Source organism: Podarcis muralis, chromosome 4 (genome assembly GCF_964188315.1).
Source record: "Podarcis muralis chromosome 4, rPodMur119.hap1.1, whole genome shotgun sequence".
NCBI lineage: Eukaryota > Metazoa > Chordata > Lepidosauria > Squamata > Lacertidae > Podarcis > Podarcis muralis.
In genome coordinates this window covers 11,590,748-11,614,370 of record NC_135658.1, presented here as the reverse complement: position 1 = coordinate 11,614,370, position 23,623 = coordinate 11,590,748, and the positions used below count along the sequence as shown (strand labels likewise).

General features: G+C 46.0%; 1 protein-coding gene across 18 annotated transcripts in view; it reads left to right on the top strand.

Annotated features, from left to right (window-relative positions):
• The window catches only part of TENM4 (teneurin transmembrane protein 4), a 625,655-nt gene that overhangs the window by 444,139 nt on the left and 157,893 nt on the right, over positions 1 to 23,623 (top strand). For 8 of the 18 annotated variants that reach the window (XM_077926940.1, XM_028725942.2, XM_028725941.2 and 5 more), the window contains 3 exons: positions 6,443 to 6,613; positions 13,620 to 13,837; positions 14,684 to 14,894. In XM_077926940.1, the coding sequence (XP_077783066.1) occupies positions 6,443 to 6,613; positions 13,620 to 13,837; positions 14,684 to 14,894 (600 nt within the window). The remainder of the gene's footprint in view (positions 1 to 6,442; positions 6,614 to 13,619; positions 13,838 to 14,683; positions 14,895 to 23,623) is intronic. The other 10 variants (XM_028725952.2, XM_028725944.2, XM_077926945.1 and 7 more) reach the window with 3 other exon arrangements.

The following is a 23,623-nucleotide window of genomic DNA, read 5'->3' as shown; positions in this document are numbered from 1 at the left end:
TTCTCCTTGTGCCCTCCATCTTTCCCAACATCAGGGTCTTTTCCAGGGAGTCTTCTCTTCTCATGAGGTGGCCAAAGTATTGGAGTCTCAGCTTCAGGATCTGTCCTTCCAGTGAGCACTCAGGGCTGATTTCCTTCAGAATGGAGAGGTTTGATCTTCTTGCAATCCATGGGACTCTCAAGAGTCTCCTCCAGCACCATAATTCAAAAGCATCCATTCTTCGGCGATCAGCCTTCTTTATGGTCCAGCTCTCACTTCTATACATCACTGCTGGGAAAACCATAGCTTTAACTATACGGACCATTGTTGGCAAGGCTGTCTTCCCGTGGAAGAAGGAGCAAAATTGCTCCGGAGGCTAGGACCCAAAACAAGGGATTCAGATCCCAGCTAAACTTCTGGAAGAGCTTTCTGATGGTTAGAGCTGTCCAACTGTGGAATGGACTCCCGCAAAAGGTGGTGGACTCTCCTTCTTTGCAGGTTTTTAAGCAGAAGGCCACTTGTCGGAAGGCCACTTGTCAAAGATTATTTAGCTCTGATTCCTGCATTGCATAGAATTGGGGGTTGCCTTCCAATTCTATGTTTCTATGAAGAAACACAGAGAAAATGGCATAACCACCATACAACCCTACCCTAGGCTTTGAAATAGGGGACGCGGGTGGCGCTGTGGTCTAAACCACTGAGCCTTTTGGGCTTGCCAATCAGAAGGTCAGCGGTTTGAATCCCCGCAACAGGTGAGCTCCCATTGCTCTGTCCCAGCTCCTGCCAACCTAGCAGTTTGAAAGCACACCAGTGCAAGTAGATAAATAGGTACCACCGAGGCGGAAAGGTAAACGGCATTTCCGTGCACTCTGGCTTCCATCACGGTGTCCCGTTATGCCAGAAGCGGTTTAGTCCTGCTGGCCACATGACCCAGAAAGCTGTCTGTGGACAAACGCTGGCTCCCTTGGCCTGAAAGCGAGATGAGTGCCACAACCCCATAGTCGCCTTTGACTGAACCTAACTGTCCAGGGGTCCTTTAGCTTTTTTTTACCTAGATATTGAAATGTATATTTTGTGATCAAATACCTATTTGAATACAAATTTCCCTGTTCGTTTATTTAAAAACTAAACCATAGATTAAACCAATTATAGGACTGAGTGGACTTCTGAGTGAATGAACATGCAGAATTAATATGGGCCAAAATATTCGTCCGAAAAACTGAATCCTTGTCCCAAATTTCAATAGAACGGGAGGTAGCCATAGGGAAGCGAAAGATGAGAAGCAAACAGAGAGCAAGGGACCTTAAAGTACAACAAGTGACTGTGTGAGAATCTGGCATCATTAAAAGCTAATGAGCCTGGCCTCAAAATGAAATGCAAGAACTTAATTACTAAGGGGAAAGATGACCAGCAATGGCGTTTCATTAGCAGTAACCAGAGGCACAACTTATTAACTCAGCCCTGTAAAGGACTGAATATGGTGGGTTGTGTACATTGCAATGATATTCGCAGCCACGCAGCGTCTCTCTCCCCGCCTCCTCATGAGTTTGCAGTTGCGGCACTCCACATAAATATAAATACAGTTTGAACCGCGCTTAACTTCTACTTTTAATACCCTTGGTGTGTCAGCTGCCGAAAAGGAGCTTTAAGAGAAAACGAAATAATAAAACACTTTCAATTAACTGTGAGTGGTGTAACTAAAACACAACAGAAGTGTGTGCATTCAGAGGTGTTAAGTGCTGTAGGAAATGGCTCTTTTTAACCGGCGCTCTTTGAGTGGGTGGGAAGCCTTCAGTGTGGCTGAAAATGCATTGAATGTTGCATGAGATGAGAAATATTGTTAAGAAGGTGTTTGTGCTTTGAGCCCCTTTCTTTCCATCTTGCTGAGTAGACCGGTGGCTGAGGAAACGTCCCTGAATGGTCCAGACTGAACTTTCTGGAACCCCGACTCCTCTCTTCCTAATACTTCCATTTTGCTTTTAAGAGCTCTTAGTGCTTCGAAGGATATATTTCCTCTCTCTCTCTCTCTTTTATAAAAAATCTTTCTCCCACAGTTCTTTCACTTATTTTATGCTACACAGAGGAAGATATAGGTTAGACATTAAGAGCTGCCAAACGGTAAAAGCAATTCAGTGATGGAATAAGTGTTTTGGAGAAATCTTGCACTAGCCAGCCTTAGAAGTTTGAAAGCTTTTTGCGTGAGATAAGTTTTGAAAACTTCCTGGTGACCCAACTCTTTCCCACAGCTCAGATAAATTTTGTTCTGTATAGTAACCCTCGAGGACTATCCAAAAGATTAATTGCAGTTTTTGTAACAAACACCCCTTATTTACATGGCAAAACGAGAGGTGTGTACATAGTCAGCTTACTTAGACCTGGTTTATGCTTCGAAATGGGACAACTGCCTTTGATCTATTCCTATTTATTTATTTTTAAATAAAACCAAATAGTAACTACTTAGGAAGCTTTCCTGTAGCTGGATGAGACATCTGAATTGATACCAGTCATTGTTGGAGCAAGCCATGGTTTTGATGTGAGTTTGCAAACCACAGCTAGTACCTACCTATAGTTTGGCATATTATCTAAATCGACAAACCATAGTTACAGTGCTTATTTTCATTGCTGGAGTCTTTATTAAGAATGGGAAAGGTCAAATTCTGGAGCTGAGAGCTCAGAGAACACACTGAAGGAGATAAGCAGCTCTTAACCATGGTTTACCTAGCTTCTAAATGATGAATTGAACAAACCATGGCTTGGCATGATATCTGATCCATTGAGAGATTTGGGGATTTTTTAATTAGATGTTGAGAACTGGGCCAAAACAAACAAGATGAACTTTAACAGGGAGAAATGTAAAGTATTGCACTTGGGCAAAAAAAATGAGAGGCACAAATACAAGATGGGGGACACCTGGCTTGAGAGCAGTACATGTGAAAAGGATCTAGGAGTCTTGGTTGACCACAAACTTGACATGAGCCAACAGTGTGACGCGGCAGCTAAAAAAGCCAATGCAATTCTGGGCTGCATCAATAGGAGTATAGCATCTAGATCAAGGGAAGTAATAGTGCCACTGTATTCTGCTCTGGTCAGACCTCACCTGGAGTACTGTGTCCAGTTCTGGGCACCACAGTTCAAGAAGGACACTGACAAACTGGAACGTGTCCAGAGGAGGGCAACCAAAATGGTCAAAGGCCTGGAAACGATGCCTTATGAGGAACAGCTAAGGGAGCTGGGCATGTTTAGCCTGGAGAAGAGGAGGTTAAGGGGTGATATGATAGCCATGTTCAAATATATAAAAGGATGTCATATAGAGGAGGGAGAACGGTTGTTTTCTGCTGCTCCAGAGAAGCGGACACGGAGCAATGGATCCAAACTACAAGAAAGAAGATTCCACCTAAACATTAGGAAGAACTTCCTGACAGTAAGAGCTGTTCGACAGTGGAATTTGCTGCCAAGGTGTGTGGTGGAGTCTCCTTCTTTGGAGGTCTTTAAGCAGAGGCTTGACAACCATATGTCAGGAGTGCTCTGATGGTGTTTCCTGCTTGGTTGGACTCGATGGCCCTTGTGGTCTATTCCAACTCTATGATTCTATTCTATTCTATTCTATTCTATTCTATTCTATTCTATATGATGTGAACCACAGCTAGTACCTACCTATAGTTTGGCACGATACCTACATTGACAAATCATAGTTACAGTGCTTGTTTTCATTGCTTCTAAATGATGAGTTGGACAAACCATGGCTTGGCATGGCGTCTGATCCATTGAGAGATTTGGGAATTTGGTATTAGAGACTGGCAGCTAAAAGTACTCGCCCAGTTCCAAGCTTGTTTTTCTTTGTTAGGAGAGTTCAGGAACCTCGGATTCCGCTTTGTGCGACAAGTTTGCAGCTTTGACCTTCTCCCCTGTGCTCAGCGCTAAGCTGCCTCCTGGAACGCTTGACAAATTCTGGCATGGTTTTATAAACAAAACGGCAATGTTGGGGAGCCGTTCCCTTTCCGTTTTTCTGCTCTTAATTACGTTGAGTGGACTTGACGCTAATACCACCGGACAAGTTCCTGGAGGATGTGCCGTGCACTTTTGTGGGGTGGGGTGGGTACATGTGCCCCCTTAATCGAGAGAGTGGGGAACAGCGAATCTGAGAACTGCAGAAAGCCCAAAGGGAAAATTTGGATCGTGATTAAATATGAAATGTTTATGTTGGGGAGGAGAGAGAAAGGATACAGGAAGCCGTTTTGGCTTTTCTCTTTGCTTTCAGGAGGCGATGGCTAATCATATAAACATGCCCTGTTCTATATACCATGCCAGTGCACTGCTCTGTTATTACTGTTTTTTTAAAAATGGAGCCACCACATTCCTTGGATTTTAGGTGCTCCCTTCTCTGCGGAGTTGATTCTTCCACTGTTTTGACTTTTCGCGACGCACATAGACAAGCAAACAGTGCGTTCTAGCATCAAGCAAATCCCATAGATGTTTCTGCCTCGCTTATCCAACCTACCCAATGCAGCCCTTGACCTGATTAGGAGAACGCTGGCGTTGCATCAAGGCATAAGATCTGCTCTGCTCTCTTTCACTCTTTCTGCATACAATGGAAAGAGAAACAAAAGGAGAAAAAGTTCCTGTGCCATTGGTTGCGTGTGTAGGTCCCCAGGCCACCCCTCAAATAACTTCACACATAACACGTAATTTAGTTTTGGTTTTTGGGCACTATTTTGGCCACAACTTTATTAAAATACAAAATCAGTGAGTGGTTGTTTAGACATTGGTTATGACTATCTGTCCCCCCGCCTGGGACAGAACTGACATCCCGAGGTCTGATTGGTAGCCAGTAGAAGAGAAAGTCAAACTGGGGGTCATTTGAGCTAAGCGTCGGACCCACGCCGCTCACCCCAGCAGCTCCCCGAAAGCTTGCCGGCCCAGATCCTATGACAAGGATTCCCATGACAGGGATTGGGCGGCCCTGGTCCCATGACAGGGATTGGACGAAATCATGGCAAGCCCCAGGATTCCTTTAACGGAATTCCCTTCAGCGCAATGGGAGGGGCAGGCACAGCCTATCCTGACCCCTCCACCACCAGCATATTATAACCAATGCCTAACCACAACCTTACAAGTTGTGACGAATTGCTGAGTAGTAGGCAAAAACCAAATGGCATAGCCAATCACCAAATGGCAAAATTCCTACTAGGCCCCTGCGCCAAGGCAGACGACCCCATGACAGGCAAAGCAAGGTCAAACGGAAAAGAGGGCGGGCGGGCGGGTGATCCGATGCACTCTGCAAAGAGAAAGAGAAACCAGAGTGCACCAATATTTAAAGACTATGGTCACACCCACCCAATTTGCAACATACAATTTGCCCCAGCAACCCGGTTACCCAATCACAGTGCCAGGCAACAACTATTAACCTGCCTGGCAACAAGAGGCCTGGCCTGGTGGCCCACACCGCAACACGTGCTCTCATTTATTGGAGAACACGCTATGCCGGCCTCCTTTGCGGATTGTTTTTACGCAGCGTTCTCCATTCAGAGAAAGCTCCACCTCAAAGAAATGAGTTTGAGTTTGATTTGGATTGAGCCCCAATTCTTTCCCCTGTGGAATTATATCTCTACCCAACTTTTCAGCTCCTAGCTTCAACCAGGTTGTTGCAACATGGTCCCAATCTGAGCTGGCAGATCTTCCTTGTCAAGCATTCCTAGGTTGTTTAAAAATGTCTGCCCTCTCAGCTGAGTTCTGAAACTGGAAGCAATTCCAAATGGGGTGAAAGATGCCCATGGGGTGAGGTTGAGGCCTTTGCACAAGATAATCAGCGGAAGCACCCCTGTCTATAACTCCCACAGATTTTCAATTCCATGCCCTACATCCATGTTTATCTCAGAAAACATTGAGGGTTTGGGAACACGTATTTGCCAAGATAAAAATGTTCTGCTCTCAAACCCAGCCTCTGAAAAAAATCAAGACAAAACGGCCTCTCTTATTGAACCTCTGAAGGGTACTTAGCTCAGATTTCCATGTATTTCTAGGGCAAGAGATCTGTGGAGCTGGGAACAGGCGCTGATAATACCTGCATGTGCTTGGCCAATGGATTTGGCCAATGGATGCTATACTCAAGAATCCACAGTCACCAGCTCTCCAAAGTTGTGGGTGGGATATGGATGGAGAACGTGTAGCCTTCCAGGTATTGCTAGACTCCAACACCCAACCACCCCAGCCAGCCGTGTCCAGTGGCATGGGATGATGGGAGTTGTAACCAAGCAACCTCTGGAGGACCAGGGGCTCTCCATCCCTACTAGGCCCAAGCCATTGTGATCTTCATAAGTCCAAAGCAGTGCAGAAGTCAGTGCTGATGTTGGAGCCCTGGGGGTCGAACCAAGAGGAGCAGTGAACTTGGGCATAGTCTTTGTATTTCCTCGGCAGAGAAGCAACCCCCCCACAAAAAGATGACTTTTCTCGTTGCTCACCACAGCCATGCACCTGTTTGGCCTAAACTGGCACCTGCAGCCGATGGAAGGGCAGATGTTTGAGATGACGGAAGACACGGCCAGCAGTTGGCCAGTGCCAACGGACGTCTCCTTATATTCCTCAGGGGGCACGGGGTTAGAGGTACCTGACAGGAAAGGCAAAGGAGCCGGCGAAGGTACGGTTGGTGTGTTGTCCTTGTTGTCAGTCCTCTGTCTGCCTCTGAATTCCAGACATCCATCCTCATAACTCCATAACCTCCTCCTCCTAGAATCAGTAGTTGCCCATCTATGTGTCCATCTGTCCCTCGCTCAGGATTGCCTACAAGTCCTGAAGTGTGCATTGCCGCATGGTGATTTATCCAGAGCCATTCATAAAGGGAATTGGGAAGAATCCATATGCATTGTGGGGGCACAACATTTCTTCACCACAATCCTCCTGTCTTCCATTTCCTCTCACCAGAAATGTTTTGCTGATCTCAAATGTTGTTTCAACGCTCCTTCTTTTTACAGGGCTACTGAATGCTGATTAAAAAACCTTGGCTTTATTCAGTTTGTTGGCAAACTTGGCACGGGGTTGATGCCGCAGGGTGCCGTGCCTTAAAATGAATTAAGAATCGCTGGAACCACAGGCATCAATTGGCAGTCCTCAAACCACTTATTGAATAAGCCCATTTGGAAGTCAGTAGGGTAATTAGTGAACCGCCCTGAGATCCAGGGATGAAGGGCAGTGTACAAATTTAATTAATAGTAATAGCTAGAATCAAATTTGCAACATTTCTCAACTTTGACTGGAGTAACACCAGCCCTATCAAAATGGAGATGATGATGAAATTTGGGTGTCCCTATTCTTCAGTTGTGTGACCCGAAGCCAAGATATCCTACTGGATCCCTACATATTCACTTAAATTTAATATTCAGAATTAAACATTAGAATGTCAGGAATCAAAATTTGATATTAGCACTTCAGCTGGTAATTTTGGATACTAAAAAAAATAACCCAGTTCACAATATCTACACCGTTTCTCCCACCTGGCTTTTCTCAAAACAAAAATCCACAAGTTACAAAATTCAGATTCCCTTCTCCTTCAGTCAGTGAACCTATCCCCAGCATAGTTAACTTTATCATTGCAGTTTATAACCCTTGTCCTAAATATTTTATTGAGAAGCAAAAATGTGTGATTATTTACTTCTAAGTGAGTATGCTTAGGGATGCCAGTTTAATATCTGGAAATTGTCCATTTCGCTTCTCAGTTGTCCTATAGAGGGTCCATGTCTTGTACGTAGCTTTCTGGCTTCTTGCAAGACGCCAAGAGGAATTAGTACTTACTGAAATTAGTAAGGTGCAGCTGTTCAGGCCTATGCAAGACCAGCCTTTGCTCTGGGGGGGGGGGGGCGGACATTTGACAGCTTGACAACCTATGAGATAACATCTAATGAGGAATCCATAGCAGAAATACCTGCAAAAGGTGAAGTTCTGACTCTTTCTAAAGAGCAATCATTAACCACTTCAGTGGTGAGTCAGAATTTGGCTCCAGGTATGGAATGGGCAGGTTTTTCATCCTTTCAAAAAATGAAAGGTGCCGTGCTGAGTGAACCAATGTGTCCCAAGTCAAATTTGAGTTAATTCAAACTTTCCCACTTGTGATTCATCTTCCAAGCCCCAAGTCGCCTTTCTTTTTCACCCATGGACATTGCCCTTTCCAAGATCTGCTCTTGGTAATCACTGACATTCTAAGTCCAGTCTACCAAGTTTTTGGATGTTCTTAATCATGTGGTGTATGGGAAGTGGGTGGCGCTGTGGGTTAAACCACAGAGCCTAGGACTTGCTCATCAGAAGGTCAGCGGTTCAAATCCCCCACAACGGGGTGAGCTCCCGTTGCTCGTTCCCTGCTCCTGCCAACTTAGCAGTTCGAAAGCACATCAAAGTGCAAGTAGATAAATAGGTACCGCTCCAGCGGGAAGGTAAACTGTGTTTCCGTGCGCTGCTCTGGTTTGCCAGAAGCTGCTTAGTCATGCTGGCCACATGACCCAGAAGCCGTACGCCTGCTCCCTCAGCCAGTAAAGCGAGATGAGCGCCGCAACCCCAGAGTCGGTCATGACTGGACCTAATGGTCAGGGGTCCCTTTACCTTTACTAATGGTGTGGTGTACAATATATATATATATATATATATATATATATATATATATATATATATATTGTACACCACACCATTAGTAAAGGTAAAGGGACCCCTGACCATCTTCTCAGAAAAACTCTTCACAAAGTTCAAGAGGTCAAGACACAAAGGCTTTAGCAACTAATCCACACCTAATGACCCACCTAAGTGGTACTCAGGATATCACTCAAGAAATCACTCAAGATATCCCTCAAGCAACTAAGGAACAAAAGAAGAAAAGGCACACTAGCCTGGGAACTTCCTCTCGGCCCAGAACATTGGAGGCTATACACCACACCCCTCAACAGTATTTATAGGAACTCAAACACTGAGATCCTGCTCTGTTCCAGTAACAAGAAGCCGAAAGCACCAGCCTGAAGATGACGAGTGAGACCTCGTCGAAACGTCGCCTAGACACCCCAACTTTTACACGGGAAGACACCCGAGGACACCAAAACCTGCATACCTATACCCGTGAAAATCTACGAAAGCAAATATATATATATATATATATATATATATATATATATATATATATATATATATATATTTGTGTTAACACAAGATTAAAAGGTTAGAGACCAGCCAGGCTGGCTTTCCTGACCATTTAAACTTGGGTAGCACTGCTGTAAGGTATTCTGTGAAATTATATTATAATTGGTTGAAGTGTCTTCTGGAATTCATCATCCCGGTAGAAATGGAAACCTGGAATGATGTGCTCCCCAAACTGAGACAGGAGGATTTCATGGTCAATTATTGGGGGGGGGGGTGAGAGAGAGAAAGAGAGCTATGGAAAAGTCCAGAAGAATTAGCGCAGTTACACTTCCCCTGTCCATACATTAGAAGGACAATGGCCTGGTCCATACGTCACGCTAAGGTAAACTATGGTCTAGCAGAACTGCACCAATGTGGAGTAGAGCTCACAGTTGCGTTCTTTTCTCTGTGGTTCAATTTGATGCCATGCTGAACGAAGCCAAGCTTTGGCACAGCGTGCTGGTCTGCACCCGAGTTTGCAATGAACCACAAGTTTCCAAACTTAACCACAAGCTACAGCTTGTTTTCATGGTGGCTAAAACCACAGCTTGCCTTGGCAAACCAGGCCAAAGGCTGCTCCATTGCCAAAAGAGAAACCAGATTGGAAAGTATCCAGACAACTGGTACCGTTGAAGAGTTGCATAGCCGCCGCTCACTCTGGCATCTTGCCCTCAAAGGGAAGACTTGTGACTACCCAGAGAGAGTTTCTTAGGGAGTTATCACTTGCCCACCTCCATCAGAGCAGCTGAAACCACCCCTTCTTGTATTGATTGCTTCCTCCGTCCAGCAATCCTCTATCTTCTGCTAGATGCCAAATAAACCACGGGGTGCAAGGAATCGATAGGAAGAACCCTGCATCCACCCTATCCTGGAGCCTCAAAAACTCAGCCAACAAAATTAGACTAGAGGAGAGAGAGAGAGAGAGAGAGAGAGAGAGAGAGAGAGAGACCATGGGACTCTTAATCTCAGTGTTGTGTGTTTGAGCCTCATGTTGGGCAAAAGATTCCTGCATTGCAGGCGGTTAGGCTAGATGACCCTCGCGGTCCCTTCCAGCTCTACAATCCTGTTTCTATGGTGCTCAAGTTGAGGCGGGTGCACGTGCTCTGAATTAATATTATGGGTATGATTTGATTAAGGAGGCACATGCAGAACAGAGACTCAAGACACACAGGGAACAAACTCCTCTGTGGATGAATGCTTTTGTATTCTGAAATATTTGAAATAGAAGAAGAAGAAGAGTTTGGATTTGATATCCCGCTTTATCACTACCCGAAGGAGTCTCAAAGCGGCTAACATTCTCCTTTCCCTTCCTCCCCCACAACACTCTGTGAGGTGAGTGGGGCTGAGAGATTTCAAATAAGTGTGACTAGCCCAGTTTAAAGCCGAATTTTCAAAGGAAGAAAGGTCAGCACTCTCCGGCATCAGCTGTGCAGCTTCACTCTGCAGAAGTAGCAATTGCCTCTCAGCACCGCGTCACACACCCCGTCCTGTTCCGGGGCTTTTTTTGGAGCCCTTTCACAAAACGGGGGGAGCACAATGGTGCCCGCCGAGTCCCACGGTCGCAGGCTTCACCCGCCTGCGGTTTTTGAAAGGGTCCCCGCTTCGCTGTAGCGAGCAGACCCGATTTCTGCGGAGCTTCCCCTTCTTACTCAGAAGGAGTCCGCCATTTCCGATGGCGCCGCCTCCGGAAGTGCACACTAGCTCTCCTTTTGGGGGAGCCAAGAGTGGAATGTTCCCCTAGTTTTACCTCAGGTGGGTGGGAAGTCCAGGTGACTTGCCCATTGCCCCCATCCTCAGTCAAGCCACGACTACAAATCTGAACATCGCCCCTGACGGCTGCATTTCCACACGTACAGCAACGCCACGCACTTGTTTTAAATGAAGTCGCATCCTGCCTGATGTGTCCACAGGGGGAGTTTATGTTGACTTGATAACAGATGGAATCACTTAACGTTTTAAGTAGACTTTTACTGTCTAGAATAGTAAAAAAAAAAAAAAAAAAACTTTTATTTTATGGCTGCAAGAATGTGCTACCAATCATGATCTTGCCGCTAAACATGCATTGTCAGGGAATTTGGCTTTGTAAAAAGGTGGTGGATGGAGGAGGTATTTTAATTCCTTTTTCCCAGAACGATGCTTACTCTCCCCCCCCACCCCACCCCAAAAAGGAAAGAAGACAAAGATCCCCGCAAACGTGGCATGAGTTCGGATGATTAGTTTAGCTTATCTTCCTGAGAGCTCCATTTATTTTATTTTATTTTCCTGTTTAGCGTAGTGCTCTGTGCAAGTGGCCTCTTGAATTTCTACTGCCCCTGTTTGCTGAGAAAGAAATCGAGTGGGTCATTTCACCAGGGGGTTTTTTGAGGGGGGGGGGGAGGATCTGCAAAGTGGCCTTTTCCTTAAAGGGGCGAGGAGGAGAAAAACCTCACCGTTTTTAATCGAAAAAGAAAATTAAATCGGCGAGCTCACTGGAAGTGTCTGGTGAAGAATGGGGTGTAACTGGGCAGACTGGGATGTTTCAAAGTGCCTCTGGTTAGGTGGAAGGAGAGTCTAGCTGAGAGGGAAAGAAACAGGGAGGGGAGTGGGAAGTTTTGCCTCCCGTTTCCCCCAAGAGAAATGGGCAGAAGACAACATGGCTTATGACAGCCCTGCCCTTATTCAGGCTGAATAGTGCAGAACAGGCTCTGAGTGGTTTACAACAACCCGGCAGTGCTGTCCAGAGGGATTAGGGTCCTACTACAGGTTAAAGGTTTTGCTGAAGCTGAGGTTGTAGTCACATGTGGCTTGCAAAAAAAAAGTCCTGCACAATAATACACTATTATTATTATTATTATTATTATTATTATTATTATTATTATTTAATTAATTATAGCCCGCCCATCTGGCTGGGTTTCCCCAGCCACTCTGGGCAGCTTTCAACAAAATATTAAAATACAATAGTCCGTCAAACATTAAAAGCGAGATGGCAGTTTCCCCGACATTGCAGGGGATGGAAGAGAATCAAAGGCAAATTGGTTAGCTCTATGATCTCAGGCAAAGTGCTGCTGCCCAGGGGCAGAGGAATAATAATATAATAATAATTTATTATTTATACCCCGCCCATCTGGCTAGGCTTCCCCAGCCACTCTGGGCGGCTTCCAACAAAATATTAAAATACTGTAATTAAAAGCTTCCCTAAACAGGACTGCCTCCCTATATCTTCTAAAAGTCTGGTAGTTGTTGTTCTCTTTGACATCTGGTGGGAGGGCGTTCCACAGGGCAGGGTCCACCACTGAGAAGGCCCTCTGTCTGGTTCCCTGTAACTTGGCTTCTCGCAGCAAGGGAACCGCCAGAAGGCCCTCAGAGCTGGACCTCAGTGTCCGGGCAGAACGATGGGGGTGGAGTCGCTTCTTCAGGTATACTGGGCTGAGGCCATTTAGGGTTTTAAAGGTCAGCACTGACACTTTGAATTGTGCCCGGAAACGTACTGGGAGCCAATGTAGGTCTTACTTTTATACCCCTGTTTCAGGTGGGGCCGGCAGGGAATAGCATGTATAGTCAGATGTTAATATTTGCAGGTCAGAGGATGGGCTGAGTTCGATTTGGATTCTTAGTCAAAATTTCTCCGTACCACACAAGTCTCAGCAGACATTAATATGCATAATTTTCCCTGCCCTTCGGACCTCCTCACAGGCCAATTCCAGCCCTCAGTTGCTTGCAGAAGCTTTCTGCTCCATTGACCTGCATACAAACCAGCTTTTAGGTGCTCAGAGACAAAAAAAATAAGTAAACAAATTGCACACAAATTAAAGACCCAAGTTACTATTGGGTGCTATACACAGACATACACAACCCAACGTTAATAGACATTTCAGGTCAGCTTTTCATTTTTTATTTACTCCCCCCCCCCCAATTCAGGATATGTGGAACCTTCTGAGAAAGGGCTGTGCAGGCAGAAGAATGAGTTTGGCCATCTGGCATGCACGATCTGGTTGGAATTCCTGTGTTGCAGATGAGCCTCTCGTTCCTTCCAGCTCTGCAGTTCTATGGACTGTGCCACTTCAGACTGCAGATGGGGGGGGGGGGATCATGATTTCAAACACCGTCCACAAAGAATAAACTTTCCACAAGCAGAAAACCAGCCCAGCAGGCAGAGGACTGCAGTATTCAGGGGTCTTCCACAGAAATTCCACAAGTCTTACCCAAATCCCCTTCCTTTGAATGTTCTCAGATGTTTCCTTCAAGCAGGAATCTCCAGGGTTGATGATGACCCTGACCCCACATCTGCCCCATTACTCTTATTTGCCATGTGCAAACACACACACACACCACAACTCAGGGCAAACAACCCCTCTGGCTTTGTGGCTTTTGATAATAAAATATGGGGGGGAAATAACAATGCAGGCAGGATCACGTTCATTCCCAGAAGCCATCTCCATAGGCTGCCGTGGAGGCGATGATGGGCGGCAGCATTATAATCCAATATTTTCTTTTCTTTTCCTGTATCTCAGCAGGGAAGCCCAGTAGTTTCTTTCCAGAAGACAGTTTTATAGACACTGGGGAGATTGATGTTGGCAGGCGAGCCATGCAGAAGATCGCTCCCGGTATCTTCTGGAGATCTCAGGTGTTCATTGACCACCCGGTACATCTGAAGTTCAACGTTTCATTAGGAAAATCTGCTCTGGTTGGGATTTATGGCAGGAAAGGCCTTCCGCCGTCACACACACAGGTAAGAAGAATGTTGTCACCTGAGGGTATACGTTGAGCTCAGGTAATATAGGCAGCTCAGAGCCCTCTAACCTAGCAGGATGGGAGGTCATAGTATTAATACTACTAGTATTACTAGTAATAATACTACATATTATTAATACTACTAGTACTACTAGTAATGCTATTACTGCAATTAAATTGGAATAAATTGGGTGTTTTAAAATTAATCTGCTCTCATGTTGTTTTTAGTAGAAAAAAGACAGTCATGGAACCTAGAAATTACACAAAACAAATGAAATAGCCTGAAACGAGAAGTAATCGACTAGAAATATTATCTTATAGAAATAAACTAAATAATAAAAATCAAAAAGTTTAAGGAAAAAATGAGAAAAAACCTAGAATTGTACAAAGTCTTAAAGGGATGCCAGCTGCAAACCTCGTTTCACTGAACTATTCAGTTTCCTCAGAAGGAAACAGAAAAATCATAAACCTCAAATGACCAAAATTCAAAAAAGGGGGTTAAAACTTCCAAAAATTCTGAAGACAAGATTTCACTCTTGGAGACCCACTTTTTTGCTTCCTGCCCATTAAGTATTTGAGAGGTGCCTTCATTTTTTATTAACCCCTGACCCCAAATTTCAGTTGAGAGGTGTAATTATTTTCACGTGCGTTTTCCCCCAAATTAAATAATAGTATGACAAATGAAAAATAGATGTATTTCCTGTTAATGTAATTCTGCGGCGCACCTGTAACCTAGATACAGATGCAGATTTCACCAGGCTGCATTCCCGAAAACATCAGAAGTCATTTGACTTGGGGAAGGTTTCTGAATTGCCCTTTTTCACCTCGTTTCCTTGTGTTCCAGTTTGACTTTGTAGAGCTTCTGGATGGGAGGAGACTGCTAACTCAGGAGGCCCGGAGTCTGGAAGGCCCTCAGCGGCAACACAAGGGCTTTGTGCCACTAGCCAGCCACGAGACGGGATTTATTCAGTATTTGGATTCAGGGATGTGGCACCTCGCCTTTTACAATGACGGGAAGGAGTCTGAGGTGGTCTCGTTTCTCACCACTGCTGTTGGTAAGAACTTAATTTTTGGCAATGTATGCTTTTTAGTTGTTTTTCAGCCAGCGTTGGTACTGGGGCTGCCATCTTCCTGTCTTCCGCCACACCAAACAATATTTCTCGCAGGGATGCTATCCTGACCCAAACTTGCTCATATTTTCTCGGTCACAGGAATGCTGCAGACCAGGCAACCTTTCTTGGGCCGGCGTGCACATGTTTGTAATCTTGAGGCGTTGCCACAGGTGCCGAATGGGCTGCGGTGGGGCTCGTGGCGTAGCACAAAATGGCTGCCAGATTGGGCAGAGCCGTAAAAAGGCAAGACCACAAAATGGTCGTTCGCAGAGAGAAACTCTTTATGCATCTCCCGTGTTCAGAACGGAAGGGAGACGGGGAGCCAATCGAAGCACCCAGTGACATGGGGACACATTTACGGGAGCACACTGAGCACGGCAGAAGCTGAGCAAGTGCAGGCAGGAACAAAGTGAGGAAAGTTCCTTGTGCATTGTGGATTATTAAAGGGAGAATTACTGAGGCCTTCCGTGAGCAGGACGCAGGTGGCGCTGTGGGTTAAAGCCTCAACGCCTAGGACTTGCCGATCGAAAGGTCGGCGGTTCGAATCCCTGCGGCGGGGTGCGCTCCCGTTGTTCGGTCCCAGCGCCTGCCAACCTAGCAGTTCGAAAGCACCTTCGGGTGCAAGTAGATAAATAGGGACCGCTTACCAGCGGGAAGGTAAATGGCGTTCCGTGTGCTGTGCTGGCTCGCCAGATGCAGCTTGTCACGCTGGCCACGTGACCCGGAAGTGTCTTCGGACAGCGCTGGCCCTCGGCCTCTTGAGTGAGATGGGCGCACAACCCTAGAGTCTGTCAAGACTGGCTCGTACGGGCAGGGGTACCTTTACCTTTACCTTTTCTGTGAGCAACACTGGAAGTACCGGCTAGCACACCTGTGTCCTGTGGGCACCACTTAGGCAACATCTTCCATTGACCCCTGAAGTGAAGGACATGAGGCAGGAGTTGGTAATGCAGGTGAGCTGTGCAGGAGCAAGCTGCCGGCCAGCTCTGTGGAGGCTCCTTTTATTGGCACAATATGCAAAACCAGTCAGATACATTTTGGGCTGTGACCTTTACACATCTTCCAATCCCGAGATTGTGGGGTGGCACAAAGTTATTTTGGCACCTGTTTCCACCGCGTCATTTCCCCCTTGCACAATGTATGACGAAGGAGACAGCCACATTTCCAAACTTGCTTCTGCAGCTCAAGAAAAACAACAATAACTCAGTTAGTAATTGTGTTGTGATTTGGTCCTGTCTGAAGGGCATTGTACATTTCCACATCTTTACAACAAGCCTGCATGGTGGGGCAGCATTAATTTGCTCATACTACTGGGTCAGGGTGAGGTTTAGGCAGAGCGATTTCAGGGCTGGTGAGAGATTTGATCCAGGAATTTCTTAACTCGTAGCTCGCAGCCGCTACATTACGAAGCCTCGTCAAGTAGTCTAGATTATTTTTTGCTGTGCTGAAAGCTGAGACGGACATTCTTTCAACAGTCAGTATTTGGTTTTGTTCTGGTTTTATTTTATTTTTTAAAAAGCTACTAAATATCAGGAGGCTCTCAATAAAAACCACACAGGGTGGCCATAATTAACAGCTATTTTATATTTCACGGAATCAGGCCAACCATGTTCCTTCGCCCCCTAATCCATCTTGTTGTAATTCACAGACCCTCCCATAAAAATTAACACTTAGCATTCTCCAAACCACAATGATTATTTAATGGTCCAATTTTTTTTTCCTGGACTGCGAAACGAGGGGTCGTTCCGAGCTTTCCATTAATCCTTCTCCCCAAAGAGGCCTTGGCTCTGAGTCTCAGCTGTCTGCAGTAGTTACCTGAGAGCTATTGGCTGTAATTTGTCTTGGCAGGTTAATTAAAAGTTTAGGTCTTATTAAAGCAAAGTCATTAAGGCTGCAATATACCTTTTTTCTTTTTTTTTTCTGTGAAAGTTTACTTAATCACAGTTTGAAATGCAATGGTAATATTCTGCTTTCGGGTGGGAACTTTGAACAGGTATTCACTGTCAGGAACGTGTTACGTTTTCTCATGCGCACGTATGCGTGTGCTGGAGCCTATTCATCACTAAGTGGCGCAGAAAATAATTGCCCTTTAATTTACCATGTGGTAATCTGACCCTACGGAATGCAGTTTTTTATTCCATGATCCTCTCGCAGCTTACGATTGGAAATGAGATGCGCTTTTAACTCCCTGCTCAGTATCTCCCCCTCCAGAGGACTTTGCAAGGTTGCTCCTGAAGATTTGCTGTCTAGTCCCACATCCCCTGCCCATGAAACTCCTATTTCAACTGCAAAAGTACCGTATTTTTTGAGCCACCGTGGTGTAGTGGTTAAGAGCAGTGGACTCATAATCTGGTGAACCAGGTTCGCTTCCCCGCTCCTCCACATGCAGCTGCTGGGTGACCTTGGGCTAGTCACACTTCTTTGAAGTCTCTCAGCCCCACTCACCTCACAGAGTGTTTGTTGTGGGGGAGGAAGGGAAAGGAGAATGTTAGCCGCTTTGAGACTCCTTCGGGTAGCGAAAAAGCGGGATATCAAATCCAAACTCCTCCTCCTCCTCCTCCTCCTCTTCTTCTTCTTCTTCTTCTTCTTCTTCTTCTTCTTCTTCTTCTTCTTCTTCTCTATAAGACTCACTTTTTCCCTCCTAAAAAGTAAGGAGAAATGTGTGTGCGTCTTATGGAGTGAATGCAGGCTGCGCAGCTATCCCAGAAGCCAGAACAGCAAGAGGGATTGCTGCTTTCACTGCACAGAGATCCCTCTTGCTGTTCTGGCTTCTGAGATTCAGAATTTTTTTTCCTTGTTTTTCTCCTCCAAAAACTAGGTGCGCCTTATGGTCTGGTGCGTCTTATAGAGCGAAAAATACGTTATATTCACGTCTGCATTACGATGCAGTCACAGAGCTGGCCTCTGGATCAAGAAGGGCCGTAGCTCCATGGTAGAACATCTGCTTCGCATGCAGAAGGTCCTAGGTCTAGCCCCCAATAGCATCTCCAAGTAGGGCTGTGGGGTAACCTTGCCTGAAATCCTCCAGAGCAGCTGCCAGTCAGTGTTGGCATTACTGAGCTAGATGGACCCATGGGTCTGACTCAGTGTCCCTATCAGAGATTTGTGGGGGTTGCAGAGTTGGAAGGGACCCCGAGGGTCATCTAGCCCAACCCCCTGCAATGCAGGAATCTCAGCTAAAGCATCCATGGCAGGTGGCCATTCAAATTCTGCTGAAGAACCTCCAAGGAAGGGGAGTCCACCACCTCAGGAGGGAGACCGTTCCACTGCCAAACAGCTCTTGCCATTGGGAAGTACCGTATTTTTCGCTCTATAAGACACAGACCACAAGACGCACCTAGTTTTTGGAGGAGGAAAACAAGGGGGGGGAAATCTGAATCTCAGAAGCCAGAACAGCAAGAGGGATCGCTGCGCAGTGAAAGCAGCAATCCCTCTTGCTGTTCTGGCTTCTGGGATAGCTACGCAGCCTGTAATCGCTCAATAAGACGCACACACATTTTCCCTTACTTTTTAGGAGGGAAAAAGTGAGTCTTATAGAGCAAAAAATACGGTAATTCCTGATGTTGAGTCGGAATCTCCTTTCCTGTAAGTTGAAGCCATTGGTTCGGGGAAGCAGACGAAAACAAGTTTGCTCCATCTTCCATGTGACAACCCTTGAGATATTTGAAGATGGCCATCCTATCTCCTCTCCAGTCTCCTCTTTTCCACGCTAAACATACGCAGCTTCCCCGACCCCACCCCCACAAAGCTGTGGGCAGGAAACACCACCACCCCCAGATCATTCCCCGCTCACTGCTGGTGGCGCAGCGCTCCCCCCCCCCCCCCCATGCCACTATCCATGTATTGGACGAACCCAGTTTTTTGACGTGATTTTTGAGTCAAAAACCCTTGTCCAATACATGGAAAAATACAGTAATTCCCATTACACAGCAATAAGAAATAAATATCTTAGTGTGGCAGCACATACACTTTGGAACTCCCCGCCTGTTGACACCAGGTAGGCACCTTTGCTGTACACTACGATTCTGTACCCTTTCAGGAGCCTGCTTAAAACATTTTTGTTTAGACAAGCCTAGCCAGACATGTAGAAGTTTGTTTATGTTGTTTAGCCGTTTAGTCGTGTCCGACTCTTTGTGACCAGAGCACACCAGGCACTCCTGTCTTCCGCATGTAGAAGTTACACGCGTTCTAATCTGCAGCTTGGTTTTAATCAGTTTTTAAATACCTACTTATAACTGATTTTACAGTATTTTTTTATATATATATAAATATTTATTAAGGTTTTTACAATATTACAAAATGAAAAAGAAAAAATACAAAATAAAAATAAAAATAGTTAAAAACAATTCAATATTTTCATCACTTATCTTTCATTTACTTGTTTCCCGGACCTCCTCATACCTCCCTTTTTTGTATTCCAGTTCAATTTATTAGTTCAGCAATTCCTTTCCCTCCTTATTTTATCCTGATCTTTAATCTTAAATTATTATAACATTTAATTTTTACCTATTTAAAAAACAATTTTTTCATATTCTTTTATACCATTACAGCTAGAAACCACTTAATTTCAATCCAACACCATTCTAACATTCATTAATTTTACAATATTTCTGTAAATAGTCTTTAAATTTCTTCCAGTCTTCTTCCACCGACTCTTCTCCCTGGTCTCGGATTCTGCCAGTCGATTTTACAGTATTTTTTTTAAATAAACTTACTTATTACTGTCAAGCAGTACTGTATACAAAGTCTGTTAAATCTATATGTAAAGGTAAGAGAACAAAACTACACTGAGAGCCCATTTGTGGGGCTAAAAGGCAGGCTGATTATTTTCATATATTTTAGAAAGAACTATGGGCACACTTTAAAATCTTCTCAGCAGCCTTAGCCTCCTTTTCTGGTTTTTTGCAGTGCAGCAAGGAAGAGCGAAATAAGGTTTTGAGTGAGACACTCCATATACTAACTAGGGTGCGATGTTCCGGGTCACCAAGCAGATGGGAGGCTTGATCTGTGCAGGAAGAGGGAAATAGATTGATTTGGGCCGGGAGGGCAAGTTCGCGGGGTGAGAGGCAAGCTCCGAGATGCCTAATTTTAACCGCGATCTTGTGATTCATACAAGAGCTGTTGAACACGTTTCGTCTCTATGTGACTTTCAAAAATCAGAAGAAACACGGATGGGATATACACATTTGAGCCATGCCAGGATATGGACTGTAAGGAAAGAAGTATGGTGCTGGCATGTCTAAATCAGGAGCTGTGTCGAGACTTTTGGGTGTGTGCTTGTCAACACCCGCCTCTTTTAACGCTTCAATTTGTTTTGGCTTAGAAAGGCACGATGGCTGAGTCATTCGTGTTTAAAAAAAATATAAACATGTAGGCAGAGACTTGGGAAATCGCGGAGGCACAATTGTTTTCTCTGCCCAGGTGGTGGAAAGCTAACTTGCACAGAGAGGGGCTTGAAGATGGTTTATTACTGACTTTTTGGAGAAGGGGGAATAGCTTAGCTCTTTGCATGCAGAATGTCCCTGGCTCAATTTCCAGGGGTTTTTTCCCCCAAGGGAGAGGCAGCAGTGGCAGTGGAGGAAACTGCTTGGGTGCCTGAAGTGGTGTGCCCAAGGGCAGGGTGAGCCGCCCATAGGGGCCAGGTGCACCCACCGCAGGGCCTCTGGAGTCTGCCTGCCTCCTCCCACTCAGCCGCCCTACAGCTGGGGGGCAGGCAGCGGGCAGACCATTTGGGCAGTGCGGAGACTGTGTGCGCCCAAGCCACTGCATCTCTCCCAGGAGAGATGTGTGGCTCAGGCATGCTGCAGACCCAGCAGTGAGTGCCGCCCGGCATTTTGTCACCCCCCTCAGTGGTGGGGTGTAACCCAGGGCGGACCATACCCACCGCACCCTCCTTCCTCCACCCCTGGGCAGCAGGTGTCACCACTGTTGGGATGCTGCTAAGGAATCGGGGGCAATTGGCAAGCCCCCAGCCCACCAGTCGACGTGCCGGTCGAACTCCAGTCCTTGGTGCAGCATGAATCTCCGACCCAGAGCTTCAGAAGCTGGGCACACAACTCAGCAGAGTAAATGCACAACAGAAGTGGCTGTGTGAAGCATATTTACAGGCAGTTTATTCAGCGTACATCAGGACAAAAGGGAAAAACATGTCTTCTCCCTTTCGTGTCCAAGCAAGCAGCGTAAGCAAAAGCTATACACAAACGGAAGTTCCCGGCAAGCTGTACTGGAGTGTAAACAGGCATGTGACACACAACAGTCATGCCTGTCCCTCTTAAGGTGGAACAGAATATTCTAACAACCACACGCTCCTTCCTCCGTCCCTGGGCAGCAGCACTTTGCCTGAGATCGTAGAGCTAACCAATTTGCCACTGATTCTCTTGCATCCCCTGCAATGTCAGGAAACTGCCACCTCACCTTGGTTACCCTCTGTCATAATATGAGACTGCTAGATCAGGCAGGTGGCCTAATCAGTCCGTCCTCCTGCTCTCACAGTGGCCAACCAGAGCCCTGTGCTTCTTGGGAGAAAAGCAATGACAAACCTAGACAGCATCTTAAAAAGTAGAGACATCACCTTGCCAACAAAGGTCCGTCTAGTTAAAGCTATGGTTTTCCCAGTAGTGATGTATGGAAGTGAGAGCTGGACCATAAAGAAGGCTGATCGCCGAAGAATTGATGCTTTTGAATTCTGGTGCTGGAGGAGACTCTTGAGAGTCCCATGGACTGCAAGAAGATCAAACCTATCCATTCTGAAGGAAACCAGCCCTGAGTGCTCACTGGAAGGACAGATCCTGAAGCTGAGGCTCCAATACTTTGGCCACCTCATGAGAAGAGAAGACTCCCTGGAAAAGACCTTGATGTTGGGAAAGATGGAGGGCAAGGGGACGACAGAGGACGAGATGGTTGGATAGTGTTCTCGAAGCTACCAGCATGAGTTTGACCAAACTGTGGGAGGAAGTGGAAGACAGAAGTGCCTGGCGTGCTCTGGTCCAGGGGGTCACGAAGAGTCGGACACGACTAAACGACTAAACAACACCAACATCTCCCAGCCCTACTTTGAGATGCCGGAAATTGAACCTGGGACATTCTGCATGCAAAGCAGGTGCTCTACAACTGATAAATAGTCCTGAACCTCTGGTTTTCTACCCAAACCAGGCATTATTTTGTAAGCCACCATCATCTCCCCTCTTAGTCAGGGCAGTCAGCTCCGATGCAGGAAGATCAAAGCTGAGAGCATCCACATTTCTCGAAAGCCGCCCTTCCAGGGGTCTCTGGAACCTTGGGAAAGAGGCCTGCTATAGTCCACTTCTAAGCTATTGCAACCATCTAATGCTAGCCTCTTGGCAGTGGACGAAAGGAAGGAACTACAAAGTGGAGGTTTCTCCTTGCGATAAGCCCATTTCATCCCCTGTCCTTACAAATTACAGCATGGGAAGACCAAGGTCTCTCTCCGTAATAAATTAACCTCCTTGTAAATGACTTTGGCAGCGTTTTTCTAACACAGATGCTCTTCGGCAAAGCGCCTGGCGGATTCACCTCTGCCAGATCGCAGTGATTTATTTGGGACAATCTGGTCTAAGTAGAACAAAATAGCAGGTCAAGGGAGAGCTGGAGTCAGCGCATCTGGGACAGATGTTGGCCAAAAACCTGTTCGGAGATGGCAAGGAACAGCCGAGAGCCCGGCTCCAGTCATCTACGGAGCCTTCCTGCAGCTGTTGCTGTCAAGCTTGAAGAACCAGGCAGCTCAGGGAGGAGGAATATATAAGATAGGACAAAAATATTTTATTTTATTTTTTAAGAAAGGAAGGAAGAAGAGTGGCCTTATTATGTCAAACTAAGGGCATGTCCTCTGCAGGTAAAGGCTGGTGTGGCATCAAGTCAGAGATGTCTCCCAGGTGGGCCAATTGCCTCTTGCACTGTTTTCTGTTGTTGCTGTTGTTGTTGTTGTTGTTTAGTCGTTTAGTCGTGTCTGACTCTTCGTGACCCCCTGGACCAGAGCACGCCAGGCACTCCTGTCTTCCACTGCCTCCCGCAGTTTGGTCAAACTCATGCTGGTAGCTTCGAAGACACTATCCAACCATCTCGTCCTCTGCCCCCCCCCCTTCTCCTTGTGCCCTCCATCTTTCCCAGCATCAAGGTCTTTTCCAGGGAGTCTTCTCTTCTCATGAGGTGGCCAAAGTATCGGAGCCTCAGCTTCAGGATCTGTCCTTCCAATGAGCACTCAGGGCTTCAGAATGGATAGGTTTGATCTTCTTGCAGTCCATGGGACTCTCAAGAGTCTCCTCCAGCACCATAATTCAAAAGCATCAATTCTTCGGCGATCAGCCTTCTTTATGGTCCAGCTCTCATTTCCATACATCACTACTGGGAAAACCATAGCTTTAACTAGATGGACCTTTGTCGGCAAGGTGATGTCTCTGCTTTTTAAGATGCTGTCTAGGGTTGTCATTGCTTTTCTCCCAAGAAGCAGGCGTCTCTTAATTTCGTGGCTGCTGTCACCATCTGCAGTGATCATGGAGCCCAAGAAAGTAAAATCTCTTACTGCCTCCATTTCGTCCCTAAAAAGAGGATTAGGCAGATTTACAAAGGAGAGGGCTAGCAATGGTTCCTAGCCATGACAGCTAAGCTCTTCCTCCAACAGTTGGTAGACAGCAATGCTTCTGAAGACCAGTTGC